General features: G+C 31.6%; 1 protein-coding gene across 2 annotated transcripts; it reads left to right on the forward strand.

Moving 5' to 3' along the window:
* The first annotated feature begins 423 nt into the window (after positions 1-423).
* Positions 424-13,188, forward strand: LOC133201356 (cyclin-Y-like protein 1). 2 transcript variants are annotated; one of them, XM_061337170.1, is made up of 9 exons: positions 424-921; positions 2,834-2,911; positions 3,684-3,710; positions 4,383-4,435; positions 4,936-5,118; positions 5,273-5,392; positions 5,585-5,751; positions 7,983-8,145; positions 9,650-13,188. In XM_061337170.1, the coding sequence occupies exons 1-9, from the start codon at positions 741-743 to the stop codon at positions 9,764-9,766; spliced, it is 1,089 nt and encodes a 362-aa protein (XP_061193154.1). In that variant the 5' UTR covers positions 424-740; the 3' UTR covers positions 9,767-13,188. The 2 variants fall into 2 exon arrangements, with proteins under 2 accessions (XP_061193154.1, XP_061193155.1); XM_061337171.1 differs by lacking the exon at positions 3,684-3,710.
* The last annotated feature ends 1,177 nt before the right edge of the window (positions 13,189-14,365 follow it).

Consider the following 14,365-nt stretch of genomic DNA (forward strand, 5'->3'; position numbering starts at 1 on the left):
GTTTTCTTTTTACTTGTCAAAAAATTTCTGGGTTGGATTTTTTTTTTTTACTGAGGTGGACCCCCCTCCCTCATAGAAAAAATTTCCGCGCCTGCGTGACGTATCCGCTACGCTCTTGAACACACCCTGAGGTAAGAAATCACAGCCCTTGGTGAGTGAATGTAAGAAGAAGCATTTTTTTCTTTTAACCATGAGCGCATGTTTGTTTATTAAATCTCCTCTTGACACAACATTATTTCTAATGCAAATATAACACGTTAGATACAACTACTCTTAGACGGAGAACAATAGACAAACATGCGCTGACTATGTATAAAAATTCCGCCTTTGTATTTCAGATAAAATCCAGAAAATTCATTTGCTTATTTTGGACCGACTTTATTCGTTCTAAATTTTGACCAATCAGGATATATGATACATTTTCTTCAACAAGAAAATGTATTCATTTCCGGTTTCCAAAAGAAGATAGATATTTTATATATTTCCAATTCAAGCTGCAGAAGAAGCAGATGATCTTTAAGTATGTAACTTTTGGTGTACTGGTTGATCTAAGAAAAGGCTTTTGCAGGAAAAGCTGAATGAGTGAACGATCTATGCCCTCGCTCTGCAGGTGCTCCATGATCAGCTGGGCAGACCCGGTCTGAAACACTTTAGAGTGATTGTGTTTTAAAAATTAAACGCATGGGCGTTTTAATGTTCGATGACATGAAAACAAATTTGTTAAGCTTTAGCAAGTAAAAATGGGAAATAAACACTCGTGTTGTGTTTATACACGTCCGTCCAAAGGTAGCAGAAAGCCTCAAGATGTGTATGGTTATGAGGAGCAGCCAGGGATAGATGTACATTTAACCCCTAACAACAGAAGCACCACCTCTCTTCCGGGAGTCCCACACATCAGTGACAGGGAAAACTATCCAGAAGGTAATTTTTGTCTGATTAATTAAGGGAATTATTTAATGACACTGGAGTAGGCAGGGCTGCTTTACAATATTTTTTTCTTCAAGGTAATGTGGTGCCTATGAGGCAGAATTTCCCCCTCCCCTCACAAGAGGTTCGGATCTTTAAGTTAATATATATTTTGTTTGTAACTTTGCAATTATATCTTAAATCTGTACTAAGAGGTTTATATATTTATTAGCCATATTCTCCACCAGACATGCATCATGAAAGTTTAGTATTTGAAAGTAATACCAGAATTGCTAGATTTTTAAACTCTCTCAGCAAAATCTGACATATATCAAAACTGTTATCAAAAAGGATTGTATTTTTAGTTGGTGTGAACATTTAGTGCCTTTTTTTTTCTAAACTGTAGAAACTTTTATGGTAATCCAAGAATCAGAAATGCACTTTATATATCACGACATGTTTTCACAAGGGCAGTGCTGGCACTCCCAAATGTTAATAAGGCATTTACTGTAAATCATAATACTAATCTTAATTGACATAAAAAAAGTTAATTCATCAATTTCTTCATTGAATTTATTTATTTACAGTATAACAATATAGATATATCTAGCACTTTTTTTTAAAACAGAAAAATAGTTAATACTTATTATAGGAAGTTCAAGTGTTATTCTTGGCACATCAGATGACTTTCATGACAGTACATCTATTTAAGCATTGATTTAATATTTTTGGATGTTGTCGGTAGTATAATAGCACCAGGCCATGTGGATAAATTGAATACCGTGCATTGTGATGATTTGTTGGCATAGTCAGGTGCTGCTATATGACTAACAACATCCACATATATAATAATTCAATGCTTAGCCTTACATGTACATTCTTGCTTTCTCTGTTTATAAATGTTAATTTTCATTCATCTTTTTTCTTTTTTTTTTAAATAAAATGAAGCACCTTTTAGAACTGGATTGGGTAATAGATGGAAGAGCTGTTTTGAATATCATGAATATTACGAGGAAGAAAAAGAACAATTTTTAAACACAAAATTCTTGTAGTTTTACACAAATTTAACAGGGTAATTATTTTCAGTTTAATTGAGCAAATACAATATGCATTGTGTTCCAAATTATTGAAAACTTATGTACAAGGTAGTTCCTGTTGTGTATTCTTGTGTCTTGACAAGGTTAAGAGTGTGTTCATAAGCAATTGAACGTTTTAGATTTCCAATGGATTTCAACAGAAAAATACTCTTGAATGTAAATTTATGCTGGTAATATCGGTATTTGATAACCAGAATAAAAGAGGAAAAAAAAAAACATGCATTGCTTTTGAAAATCTTTATGGCATTTTTTAGCTGCTTATTAAGAAGTTTTTTGAAACGGAAATTCTGTCATTCTTTTTAGATATAATAATCAGTACTTTTACTACAGTTATATCATTTCAAGATGTGTCCAGATCTATTTTTAACATCTCCAAAATAACAAATATGTTGAAAAAATAATGACTGTTAAAGTGTGTGAAATGGGATGGGAAAGATGGTTTACTACGATGTATCAAGTACTTTCTTGTCAGATTACTGGTAAAAATGTGCAGTTGCCATATATTTGCATATTTATGTTTATAATTACCCAAATTAGTAAATGGAAAATGGAAGGAAAAAAACCTTTAACCTTGAGAGTTATTTTTATGATACTAGCATAATGTTAATCCTGAATAAAAAGATATTGTTAAGCAAACAGATATTTTCAAAAAAAAAAATGTCTTTCAATAGCATACTGAATGGAACCTTTAACACATTAATTTACAGTACATGTATTTGGAACACTTTGGCGTTTTGGGTGAATATTGTGGTGAATAAGCCTCAGTTTGTCAGTACAGCAGTAGATATAATGTTTTGTCTTTAATCCACAGTTGAATTAATCTATTTCAGATGTAAAGGAGGATCCTACATCAGATCCCAGTTTAAGGCCGCTGTTTCCATCTAGATCACAGAGCGAAATAAGCAAGAGTAAGTCTTTATCTTCAAACCATGCTTTAAGCTTATCCAATCAGCCCAATTTTGTTTTCAGGTCCTTGATTGAAATTAATACCCTGCTTCCCATAGGCTTCTAATGGTGGTTTCCTCAAGTATATAAATTAATATGTTTTCTTTCAATACATTTTATTTTGAATATGATTTGTTAAAACACAAGGAGTGCAGAAGTATTTTATTAAAATACTATTTAATTGTGATTTCAAATAGAAATAAGATACAATACTTTAGTATTTTATAGATGCTCGCTTAATAGCAAATTGTTGAACAAACCATTTATTATGATGTTTGATTCTCAAAACCATTGTGAGAGTGTGCTGTAAAAATATATGATATAGTAATGGGTAAATGAAGATGTAAATCAGATATTGCTGATACAGACATTACGACATAAAACCCTTCGATCAGTAAAGTTGGAGTATACATGTACTGTATATATGAAAAGAAGGTTAATTAATAATAAATAAAATTTATTGTGGAATTTCATACCAGTAATTTTTTTTTATTTTTTCATCTAAATATGATCAAAGCAGTGGTGTTATAAGAGAATGAAATTTCTTTCTAAATTTTAAAATAATTTTTTTTTTCATTTTTAATAAGTTATTTTACCATGAAATATAAATTGTTAAACATGTTTGGTGATTGATTATTTATTGCTGATAGCATCTTTTGTTAACAAATGTATGGATATTTTTGTTTGGCTTTTTTTTTCTCCTAGGGTAATTGAATCATTTTCTCTTTGTTTTAGATGTTAGGCACAGATCTAGATCAAAAAGTATGGTATCATTAAGGACATTTTTCATCATATACTAATGTTTACTGTATTTATTTGAGTTTGTTGCATGTGTTAACCACTTCTTTCTTTTTTGTTTGCACTTATAAAAGCATTTGAGAGTCCAACACATTCTGTAATGCTGATTTCACAGTTTTCTTTCATTCATAGTGAATTTTTTGATTTCTCACAAACATACTGTATTTATTGTTTGTTATTTAATTAAATCCAACTCAATTAAGCCAAGTCTATTTTGTATTTCCTAATATTCCAATGTTGTTTTTTTCCCCTTCAAAAATTAGAAAATTATGCAGTTATTTTTTGTACAAAAACTTCATAGTATTAATGAAACAATGAATAAATTATTATGAATTACTAATAGGCAATTAATACTTTTATCGAACAAATAAAACTCTCTGTAGATTACAGATTTGCGTAAAATTGATTTTTGCATCTGACAATACAGCTGACAAAAGATTTTTATGCATGATGAAAATATTTGAAAGAAAAAATCACAGAAACATTGATGGAGGAAATTAAGAATACTAAAAATATGTATCTAAAATTTCACTCCTTTGATGCACAGAGTTCATATACTTTGGGAAATTTCAAGTAATTAAATGCTCATGTTTTCATTTATCCTGAAATTCAGTTATTTTGAATCCTTTTTTGTAGACAACAAGAACAGAAGGAAGTCTCATTATGATAACAGAGTGTTACAAATACAGGTAAAGTGAAAGTAACAGAACATGTGTAGTTTATGATAACAGAGTGTTACAGATACAGGTAAAGTGAAAGTAACAGAACATGTGTAGTTTATGACAACAGAGTGTTACAGATACAGGTAAAGTGAAAGTAACAGAACATATGAAAGTTAAAGTATGATAACAGAGTGTTAATAAGACAAGTTAAAGTGAAAGTATTAATAGGAAAAAGTGAAAGTAATAATGATACCAGAGTATTACCATTCTAGCCAGTGGAAAGTTACACTGTGTGATGACAAAGTTACAGTGTGTGATGACATAATAAAGTGTACATAGTAAATTGGCTAAACCACAACAGAAAACGTGCATAGAATTGGCCTGCTCTCTCTAACATGAATGATAGATTCTTGAAGTTCTATAAACCTGTCATTTCAGCAGGGTTTTTTGTTCATCCTTTTTTTAACTAAGCATATTTATAATTGCACCTTCCTATGGAGATTGTTATTGTTAATTGTAATTTACAGAATACGCCAGTACTGCGAAAGTACAGCTCTTGTTCAACAATATTTATTGATGATTCCACTGTCAGTCAACCAAACCTCAAAAACACAATAAAAGCCGTGGCCTTCGCCATTTACTTTCATATACGAAACCGAGAGAGTAACAGAACATTGGAGATCTTTGATGAGAGACTTCACCCTTTGTCTGTAAGAACACAAGCTAATTACAAGATAATTATTTAAGTGAATGTGGAAAACGATTCTGACCATTTGTTATGCTTTCCTGTTAGTCACTCTGCTTATAACTCATTGAATTTAAAAGCTCACCTGATGTACAAATTAGTTTTCTTTTCTACTGCAGCGAGACCAAGTGCCAGAAGATTATGACCGACGAGACCCGGAACATAAACATATTTATAGATTTGTTCGGACTCTATTTAGTGCAGCTCAGCTGACTGCAGAATGTGCAATAGTTACCCTGGTAATTCTGCTAGCTATATATGTAAATGTATACACTTTAAAAGTAACAGACTGCTATTTCATCTTGGATGCTAAAATTTCAAATCTGTAAGGGTACCTACTGACTGGGAAATCATTATTAAGTAATTTTGTCGTCTGAATACAAACAGCTATGAATTGTTCATTGTTTGAGCTTTGAGTCTTTTTCTTGTAGGTATACTTGGAGAGGTTACTTCATTATGCAGAAATTGATATTATGCCTGCGAACTGGAAGCGTATTGTCTTGGGTGCCATACTCCTGGCGTCCAAGGTGTGGGATGACCAAGCAGTGTGGAATGTAGACTACTGCCAGATCCTCAAGGACATTGCTGTGGAGGACATGTGAGGCTTTATTACACTACAGTAAATTGTAATGTCAGAGGACATGTGAGACTTTATTACACTACAGTAAATTATAATGTCAGAGGACATGTGAGACTTTAGTACACTACAGTAAATTGTAATGTCAGAGGACATGTGAGACTTTAGTACACTACAGTAAATTGTAATGTCAGAGGACATGTGAGACTTTAGTACACTACAGTAAATTATAATGTCAGAGGACATGTGAGACTTTAGTACACTACAGTAAATTGTAATGTCAGAGGACATGTGAGACTTTATTATACTAGTAATACTACAGTAAATTGTAATGTCAAAGACTGAGATACATTATACATTTCAAAGTCAAAAGCTTTGATACAATGCAGCATCAGTAGCAATAATTCTGAGATTCCAGCATATGAAAATGGGATGTCTTTCAAATAATGTACATCTAGATATTTTTATTCATGAAAAATCATGTCAAGGCAAACTTTTATGCCCCCGTGATTGAAGATTATGGGACATATAGTTTTGGTCTATACATCTGTCTGTCTGCAGAGACTTTAACTAGGGATGGGACGATATAACTTTTTTCTATATTGATAGTATCACAATATTTGATCAACAATGTGATATGTATCATAATATTTTGAATTGGTTATAATATCCTCTTTTTGTATTAAAATGAACAAAATATTTCTTCACAAATAAGAATAATTTATTCAAAGAAGCTGTATATTTGTAAAAAACACAAGTGGTGTTAATTATTAAGTTTTTCATATTTATATTAAGCATATTTATTTATACATGTACATGTATATTAAACCCAAAATGTTAAGTACAATAAACAAAGAAAAAATAAGTCAGAAATTTTTTTTGCGATATTTCGATATTTCTACATACGAGGGTTGTCCCAAAATTCCGTAAACAAGCGTCGTTTTGTAGTAACCCAGTGTTATAAATTTATGAAACTTTGAAAATTAAAAAAACCTACTAAATACTAATAATTTTAACATAAAACATTGGATAATTACACAGATTTATGCTATTTACACGAAAATTTCAATGTCTGGTGTAGAGAGGCGGCGCAGTCCCAAAATTTGCTATTAAGAATCGGTATATGAAATTTAAAATATTGCATAAAAGTAATTTCTAGTCAAAATTTTACCAAAATAAAATGATACTTTCTCAAATGAAATAAACAACTACCTTTATTCCAATTTTATCGCAAATGCCTTTAGTAATAAGAATTTTATAATGTTTATTTGCACTGGTTTGGCACTTGACTATTTAAAAAAAGAATAACGTTGCATTGACAGAGGTGACGCAGTGGAGTATGAAAAAAATGTAGTTCAGAACTTGAATTTACTCCAACAGAGATGCATTTGAAGACACAATTGTAAGGATGGAACTGATAAATATATTCAAATTTGTTGTGTTTGAATGATATAAGCAGTTTTTCAAGGTATATGTGAAAAGACGGACACCAGCCAAAAGAAGTATTACATAAATCGTCGTCAAAGCAACACAGTGCAACTCCATTCAGAAGGACGGACAAAAAGTCCCTCAGAGATGCAGGAGAATATTATGAAATATAAGTGGATGCATATAATTTTAACATTTTTTCGGTATATTTTAATGTTAAACATATCATAATAATTATAATATTTCTTATTTAAAACTTCAACCTTTTTTGATAAAGTAGAACATGTTATTCTGATAAGTGCATTTCCCCCAAAAATCCGTAGCGTTGACATACATTTACGTATATTTTGACGTTGGAGATTGCACCGGGTAGTAGGACACAGTAACATTAAAATTCTAATTACTCTTACGTTTTTCAAGTAATCATGTTAAAACTTCGTTATACATCAGCTAAAAGTACACTTTAAACACCCACAAAATAATATAAAGATACGTTAATTTTAGCAATAGATATGAGCTCAGTCTATGGAATTTTGGGACAACCCTCGTACGTATTGATATGCGTATTGTCATCACACAGAATCAATATTATTGATATATTGTCCCATTCCTAACTTTAACCTTGCCCATAACTTTTGAAAAGTTATTGATAGGGCTTTCCTAATTCACATGTATATTCTCTGTGTCAAGACATTTGTTAGGATACCAACATTTTTTACCTTGACCTTGGAGATTGACCTACCCGTACATTTGAAAAACTTTAACTTTGGCAATGAGAAGTCATACAGGAGCATCAGTGATTCACAGAGCAATTTTTTTTACAGGAATGATCTTGAAAGACAGTACCTAGAAATGTTACAGTTCAACATTAATGTGGGATCAAGTGTGTATGCCAAGTACTACTTTGACCTGAGGGCACTTGCTGATGCCAATGATCTTAGCTTCCCACTAGAACCACTCAGTAAAGACCGAGCCCTCAAACTAGAGGTAAACCTAGGTCTTATAATGAAAATATTTCATATATATACTATTAAATTATAACCATGCCAACTTTGTCTTGTGTTGTTGTACTATATTATTGTGTGTTCTTATCTGAATTCAATTTTTTATGCCCCCGGATCGAAAGATCCCAAGGGTATATTGTTTTTGTCCTATCTGTCTGTTTGTCTGTCTGTCTGTTGTCAACTTTAACCTTGCTCATAACTTTTGATTGGTTGGAGCTATGACTTTCATATTTCACATGTGTATTCCTTGTGACAAGACCTTTCTTTGGGTAGCATCATATTTGACCTTTTGACCTTGACCTTGGAGTTTGACCCACTTTTGCAAAATTTTATGAGACTTTAACCTTGGCCATAACTTCTGAACAGTTGGTGCTTGGGGTTTCAAAATTCACAAGTGTATTCCTTGTGACAAGACCTTCCTCTGGATATCAACCTCTTTGACCCTTTGACCTTGAACTTTGACCCACTTTTGAAAAACTTTAACCTTGGCCATAACTTTTGAACGGTTGGAGCTAGGGCTTTTATACTTCACATATGTAATCTTTGTGACAAGACCTTCCTTTGGATACCAACCACTTTGACCCTTTGACCTTGACATAGAAGTTTGACCTACTTTTGAAAAACTTTAACCATGGCCATAACTTTTGAACAGTTGCAGCTAGGGCTTTCATACTTCACAGATGTATACCAACAATTTTTACCCTTGACCTTGACATTTTACTCACTTTTAAAAAACTTTAACCTTTGCCTTAACTTTTGACAGTTGCAGCTAGGGCTTTCAAATTTCACAGGTACATTCCTCGAGACAAGACCTTTCTTTGGGTACCAACATTTTTTATCTTTTGGCCTGGATTTTGACTTGCATTTGAAAAAATTTAACCTTTGCCATAAGCTGCCATACGGGGGCATCAGTGTTTCACACACACATCTTGTTTTGTCATGGTTTTTAAACTCAAAGTAACCAGCTGAAATTTGAAAGGGGGGGGGCTGAGTCTGTTGGTATGTTCAATCTGAATATCAAGCATAATATTAAGAAGGTCATTTTGTGGCATTATTTAAAAGGATATCCAAACCAAACCTAATTGTATGGTGCATCTGTAGAAGTTCGATCTGAGCTAGGTTTCAGATCCATTTTAGTTAGGACAATTATACTTTTATTTCAAGGGATGAGTTACAAAAAAGTATTTCTGCCATTCAGTAGGGATTCTTTGTTATCAAAATATTAAGCAATAACCTGAGAGATCAGAAACCTTGAAATGGAGAGTAAAAGAATATTAATTTACATACTCTATAAAGTATGTTGCCTTTTTGCCAATGTGAGTGTTTTATACATAATTAATAATACATACATGTAAAAATGTACGCAAAAGAACAAAACTGTTTTTTGGAGATATGAAATTGAATTCATGTTTTTATACTTGTTTCTTTAATATTTGTATTTCTCATGGAATCCTACTGAAATATCAACATTTTTTTTCCCCTCACAGGCGATGTCTAATGAAGATGGTATAGAGAGGATCAACCAAAAACCGACCCTGGTTCGTTCCAACAGTTTAGATGGCATGACAGCCAACCCACGATTAAGTGTCGCTATAATCTCATAACCGCAGTAGTCAAGCTTAACAAGCACAACGAATATGTAACAAATCTTTTCATTTAAGTTACAGAAGTATGAGCTTTTGGAATAATTGTGCAATAGTTTTGGAAATTTCTACATTGCTCATGTGATAAAGATTCAAGTTTAAATTTCCATTTATTAAATTTTACAGTGTAAACAGTGAAATCTCCTATATTTACCCCCTAATCAGTAGAAGTCATTTTTTCTCTAAACAGTATAATGATCCCAGTTTTAAGAGAGAAAAGGAAAAAAATGGTAAAAAATGGTAAAGATGCCTTTTTTATACACATGGTATTTCGCTCTTTAGAAAGCATAATGGTGTGCATAGGTTCCGTCTTATTTGGTTGACGGTAAAATTTTGATAATTCTACTCTTCTGATAAAAGTATTCTATCCAAAAAAAATTTTTTTTGTTAGCATTCTTGCTCAAACTAGGTTCAGCCTAACATCTATACTTCATAAAGTACACCACGAAATACATGTATGATAATCCAGGTACACAAGTATTGAAGGTGTTCTGAAGATTTTATGTGATAATGTACAATGTAAATCAAAGTCCCATGAATCAAATTCTGGAGATTTTTTTTGTGCTATGTACCATAAAGTTGTAGAGTTTATGTAGCTATATTCCTTCTCCCAACTTTGATAGTTTTTAAAACAAATTGCATCAACATTGATCATTAATGTTCAGCAGAAAAAGACTCTTTTGATTTCTAGAACAAAATTCTATGATTTAGACAACATTAATAAATGCTACTAAAATAGGCCGATTTATGGTTCATACAAATGTAGTAGATTTTATTTTCAGAATTGGTGCTGATTATGTGCTATAATTTATTGATTGGGATTTGTGTAACAAAATCCTCTTCCCAATTTACAAAATAAAACCAGGTCTCCATTTCATTGATACGTATAACTAGTAAATATAACAGTAATCACAATCTCAGAAGATCTCATCTGAATCAAAAACATTCATCGTAAAACCACAGAATAGTAAGTATAGGAAATAATCGTACAAATGTTTGTCGTGGTTTGTCTATATCCTGTATGTACCTAATGAACTCTGTCTTAAAAGGAAAGGCAGGTCTGCATAATCCTGTTGGAGTTAAATCAAGAGAAAATATTTCTTTTGTAAGAATCTCATGAACACATGATCTTATTATAAAGCCTGTGTTGGATGCTCTGTTTTGTGTCCCTGTCTGTCAGTAACTACAAAAGGAAAACCATTCATCATTTCGTGTGTCAGCCATGAATATTAAATCAGGTTAAATGGTTGTGATCATTTCATTGCTGCAAGGTAAATCAAACTCTTTGTAAATTTGACAGAGAAGTTAAATGTCTCTCGTTACCGAGTCTTTAATTCTGTCTTCCTGCAGTTCCTTTAAAAATAGAAATTGTAAAATTATTAGTCTTGTTTTGTTTCAACGTAATTCGAATACATGTATATTCTATTCAGATTAATCTAGTGATAGATAGAGATGATAGAAAAAGAAACTCTGCAAAGATTTTTTTAACTAAAAAAAAAAATTGTTCCCATGCAGACTTATTGAACCAGTTATTACTACACTGTAATTCTGTTTATAGTTGAAGGAGAGTGCTTCATAAGTTTGTGTTTAATACAATCTTGTAAATGTTTCATGTTGTCTTTCAAACTATAACTTTTTATGTCTTTGTAAAGTTATACTGCAGACGTGTTAGAATGCTCTTATAGACCTAATCTGTGATTAATAATGTATAAAGCATGTCATTTTTTACAATTGATTATACAGTAGTGGTTAGTATAGTGAAGGATCCAGAGCTTTGGTCAGTTTTTTAACGGTACAGATCGTCACAAGCTAGTCATTTGTTTCATGTCAATACAGATCTCGGTCTGTATTTTACTGATGTAGAGTATCTGGTATTTATTTTAACAATCATAATGTATTGATCATATCTCTACCACCTATTTAATTTAATACCTAAAACTAATTCATGTATTTTTTTTTTTTTTGAGTGATTTTTCCATCAGTATTAATGCCGAACAAATTGTACATTTTAGATTGATATTACTGTGTGTTCTGTTTTTGAAGAGAATTCTTTTTTCATTGATAGCTTTTTGTATATGAAGGGTCCAAGTTGTCACATGTGCTCTACTGCACTAAAACGGTCAAAATTAGAAACTTTTGGAATTGGAATAAATGCCATAGAAATGTCATAGGTGTTCTCATTTAATTCAAAGAATGGAATTCTTACAGGTTTGCAAACAAAGATAAAATATAGTTTCTGATGAATCACTTTAGATAAAGATGGAACCTTTTTATTTCGGTTTGTACAAATTGTAAAACAATACTTGTTTTATAAGAATTGGCCTCGAGGTGATTTAGGCAAGAGTTATTTCCCTGTGGCCGCCATATTGTAGGTCAACATCCCCAGATCCCTTCATTATTCAACCAAGTTCAATTTGTTATACTGGGCACTGAGGTTAATTAGATAACACTGTTTTTCTTATGAATATATGTTTGTTAAAGCTTCTTTTAATTCATAATTTCTATATTGTAAATATTTTTTCCCATATATTTCTGGCATGCATGTTTAAAATTGGTTTCTGAAAGAGGAAAATTCACTACTTTGACCTACAAGATGGCGGCCAAGGGGAATAACTCTGAGGCAAAAACTATCTATTACAGGTTATAGTTGCATGTAAAAATTGAGGACAAAATGAGAGATTAAGATGATTATTGAAAAGCAAGTTTAAGATTATTTTGTGATCATTAAGAGGAGAACACATATTTGAAATAAACCCAAGTCTAGTATTTTTTTTCTGTAAACTTTATATTTTCCTTCTTGTAAAATACTGTATGCAGGGAAATTTTAGCCACTGTTTTATTTTCAGCCCTTTTGTGCTCATCACAAGGCAAATTTTCAATGGGAAAAATTCAAAGAGAACAGCAATATTTATTTAACCCATTTGTTTCTTGGTGAATTTAAGACTGGGCAAAATTTTGTTTGGAAGTGTGAAAGGGCAAAAATAACCCCTATATACAGAAAATTGTACAATTAAATCAAATCTTTAAAGCATTTCTTCCACATTAATTTTTTTCCCTTTTTTGGAGAGGTTTATTCTGCATATTTATAGGTCAGATTTATGGTGCATTTTACACAGACTGCTCTCTTCATGTTTATGTGCACCTCTGGAAAGTCTTTTTTTGGTGTAAATTCTAGTAATTATCATACAAGTGAATGATGTACGTTATGTATTAGTAAAGATGATGAAGGCATTTTGTACAACTGTATGAAAGTCATGATTATACATTAAATTTTCAGTTTCTAATTGTGGAACAATATTGTATATCATTTTATTTGTTGAATTATCTGTGCTTTTATTTGTAGGGCTGCTTGCCATTGTCATTAAAAGGGAATTATTAGTAAATTATGTCTTCTTATATATTTGCAGTGGGCAGCTAGGGTTTACAATAGCACTGGACAAGCAATAACTTAAAATCTTCCTCACTGTGTTGATGTCTAAAATGATATTCTCTTCCTAAATATAAAAAAGAAGTCTTTGATAAGAGGAGCTTACTTTAGGTAAAATATTATAATCCTAAATAATGTATTTTGTCTTGAGGTTAATTTTTTGGTAACATTTTGTATACACTGGTACAGTGTTCTTCATCTTCCATTTTATATCAGAGCTACTTTACATCAATAATTACATAATTAAAGTGAGTAATCCAATACCTCAAGACAACAAAGATTAATATTTGATATTGCTTGTCCTCACCTAAACGGAACAGTTTTGTATTCACCAAAGACTTGAAATATAGATTGTGGTGCACTGTTTTTTCATAAAGTAAATCTGATGGATGTAATTTTTAGGGGGGTGGGGGTTGGTGTCCTAAATGAAAATATCGAAAATGAAACATACTTAGTGAAAGAATTCAAAAGTAAAATTGAATATTGTACAAACAGTGGAGTAAAAAAACTGTTGGCATTTCATTCCTTTACGAATTGTACAGCATTGCATGCATTTCACAGCAATTATAAACATATATGTAATTAAGGAATGCATTTCACCTCAGAAAATAGCAACTAGTGGAGAGTAGGGTAACTATTTCTCATTTCATGTTACATAAATTATATATTAAAGTCATATATGGCGTATTTTTGATAAGTTCAGATTAACTAGAATTAAAAAGATCTTTCTATTTGTTTTATTACTTTGTATAAAGATAGGACTTTCTTGTAAATTACACAATTTAAATCAATCGCATTTCATAGATATTAGAAATTTAAAACAATAACGGATTTATTTACCGACTCAGCATTTAAATATCAGACACAGTTTAAAGTCAATTTAACAATAGAAACATGGGGTTATTCAAGTTCAGCGTAAATAAGAAGTATCATGTTCATCTACACTCAATCTCGATTTTTATTTTTTAGCTCAGGTACGTCATATATAGCTTTAATGTAATTTAACTACAAAATACAGAAACTTGCTCAAATTTCATGCTTTTTGAACAGCTCTTTTTGTAAGCTGACGTGAGCTGAAAGCTCATGTGAACTTTTCTGTGTCTGCTGTCCGACCATCTGTAAGCTTTTCACAT

This window comes from Saccostrea echinata, unplaced genomic scaffold, assembly GCF_033153115.1.
Source record: "Saccostrea echinata isolate AGI-Se365-2 ecotype Australia unplaced genomic scaffold, CSIRO_AGI_Sech_v1 ptg000043l, whole genome shotgun sequence".
In the NCBI taxonomy this organism is placed as follows: Eukaryota; Metazoa; Mollusca; class Bivalvia; order Ostreida; family Ostreidae; genus Saccostrea; species Saccostrea echinata.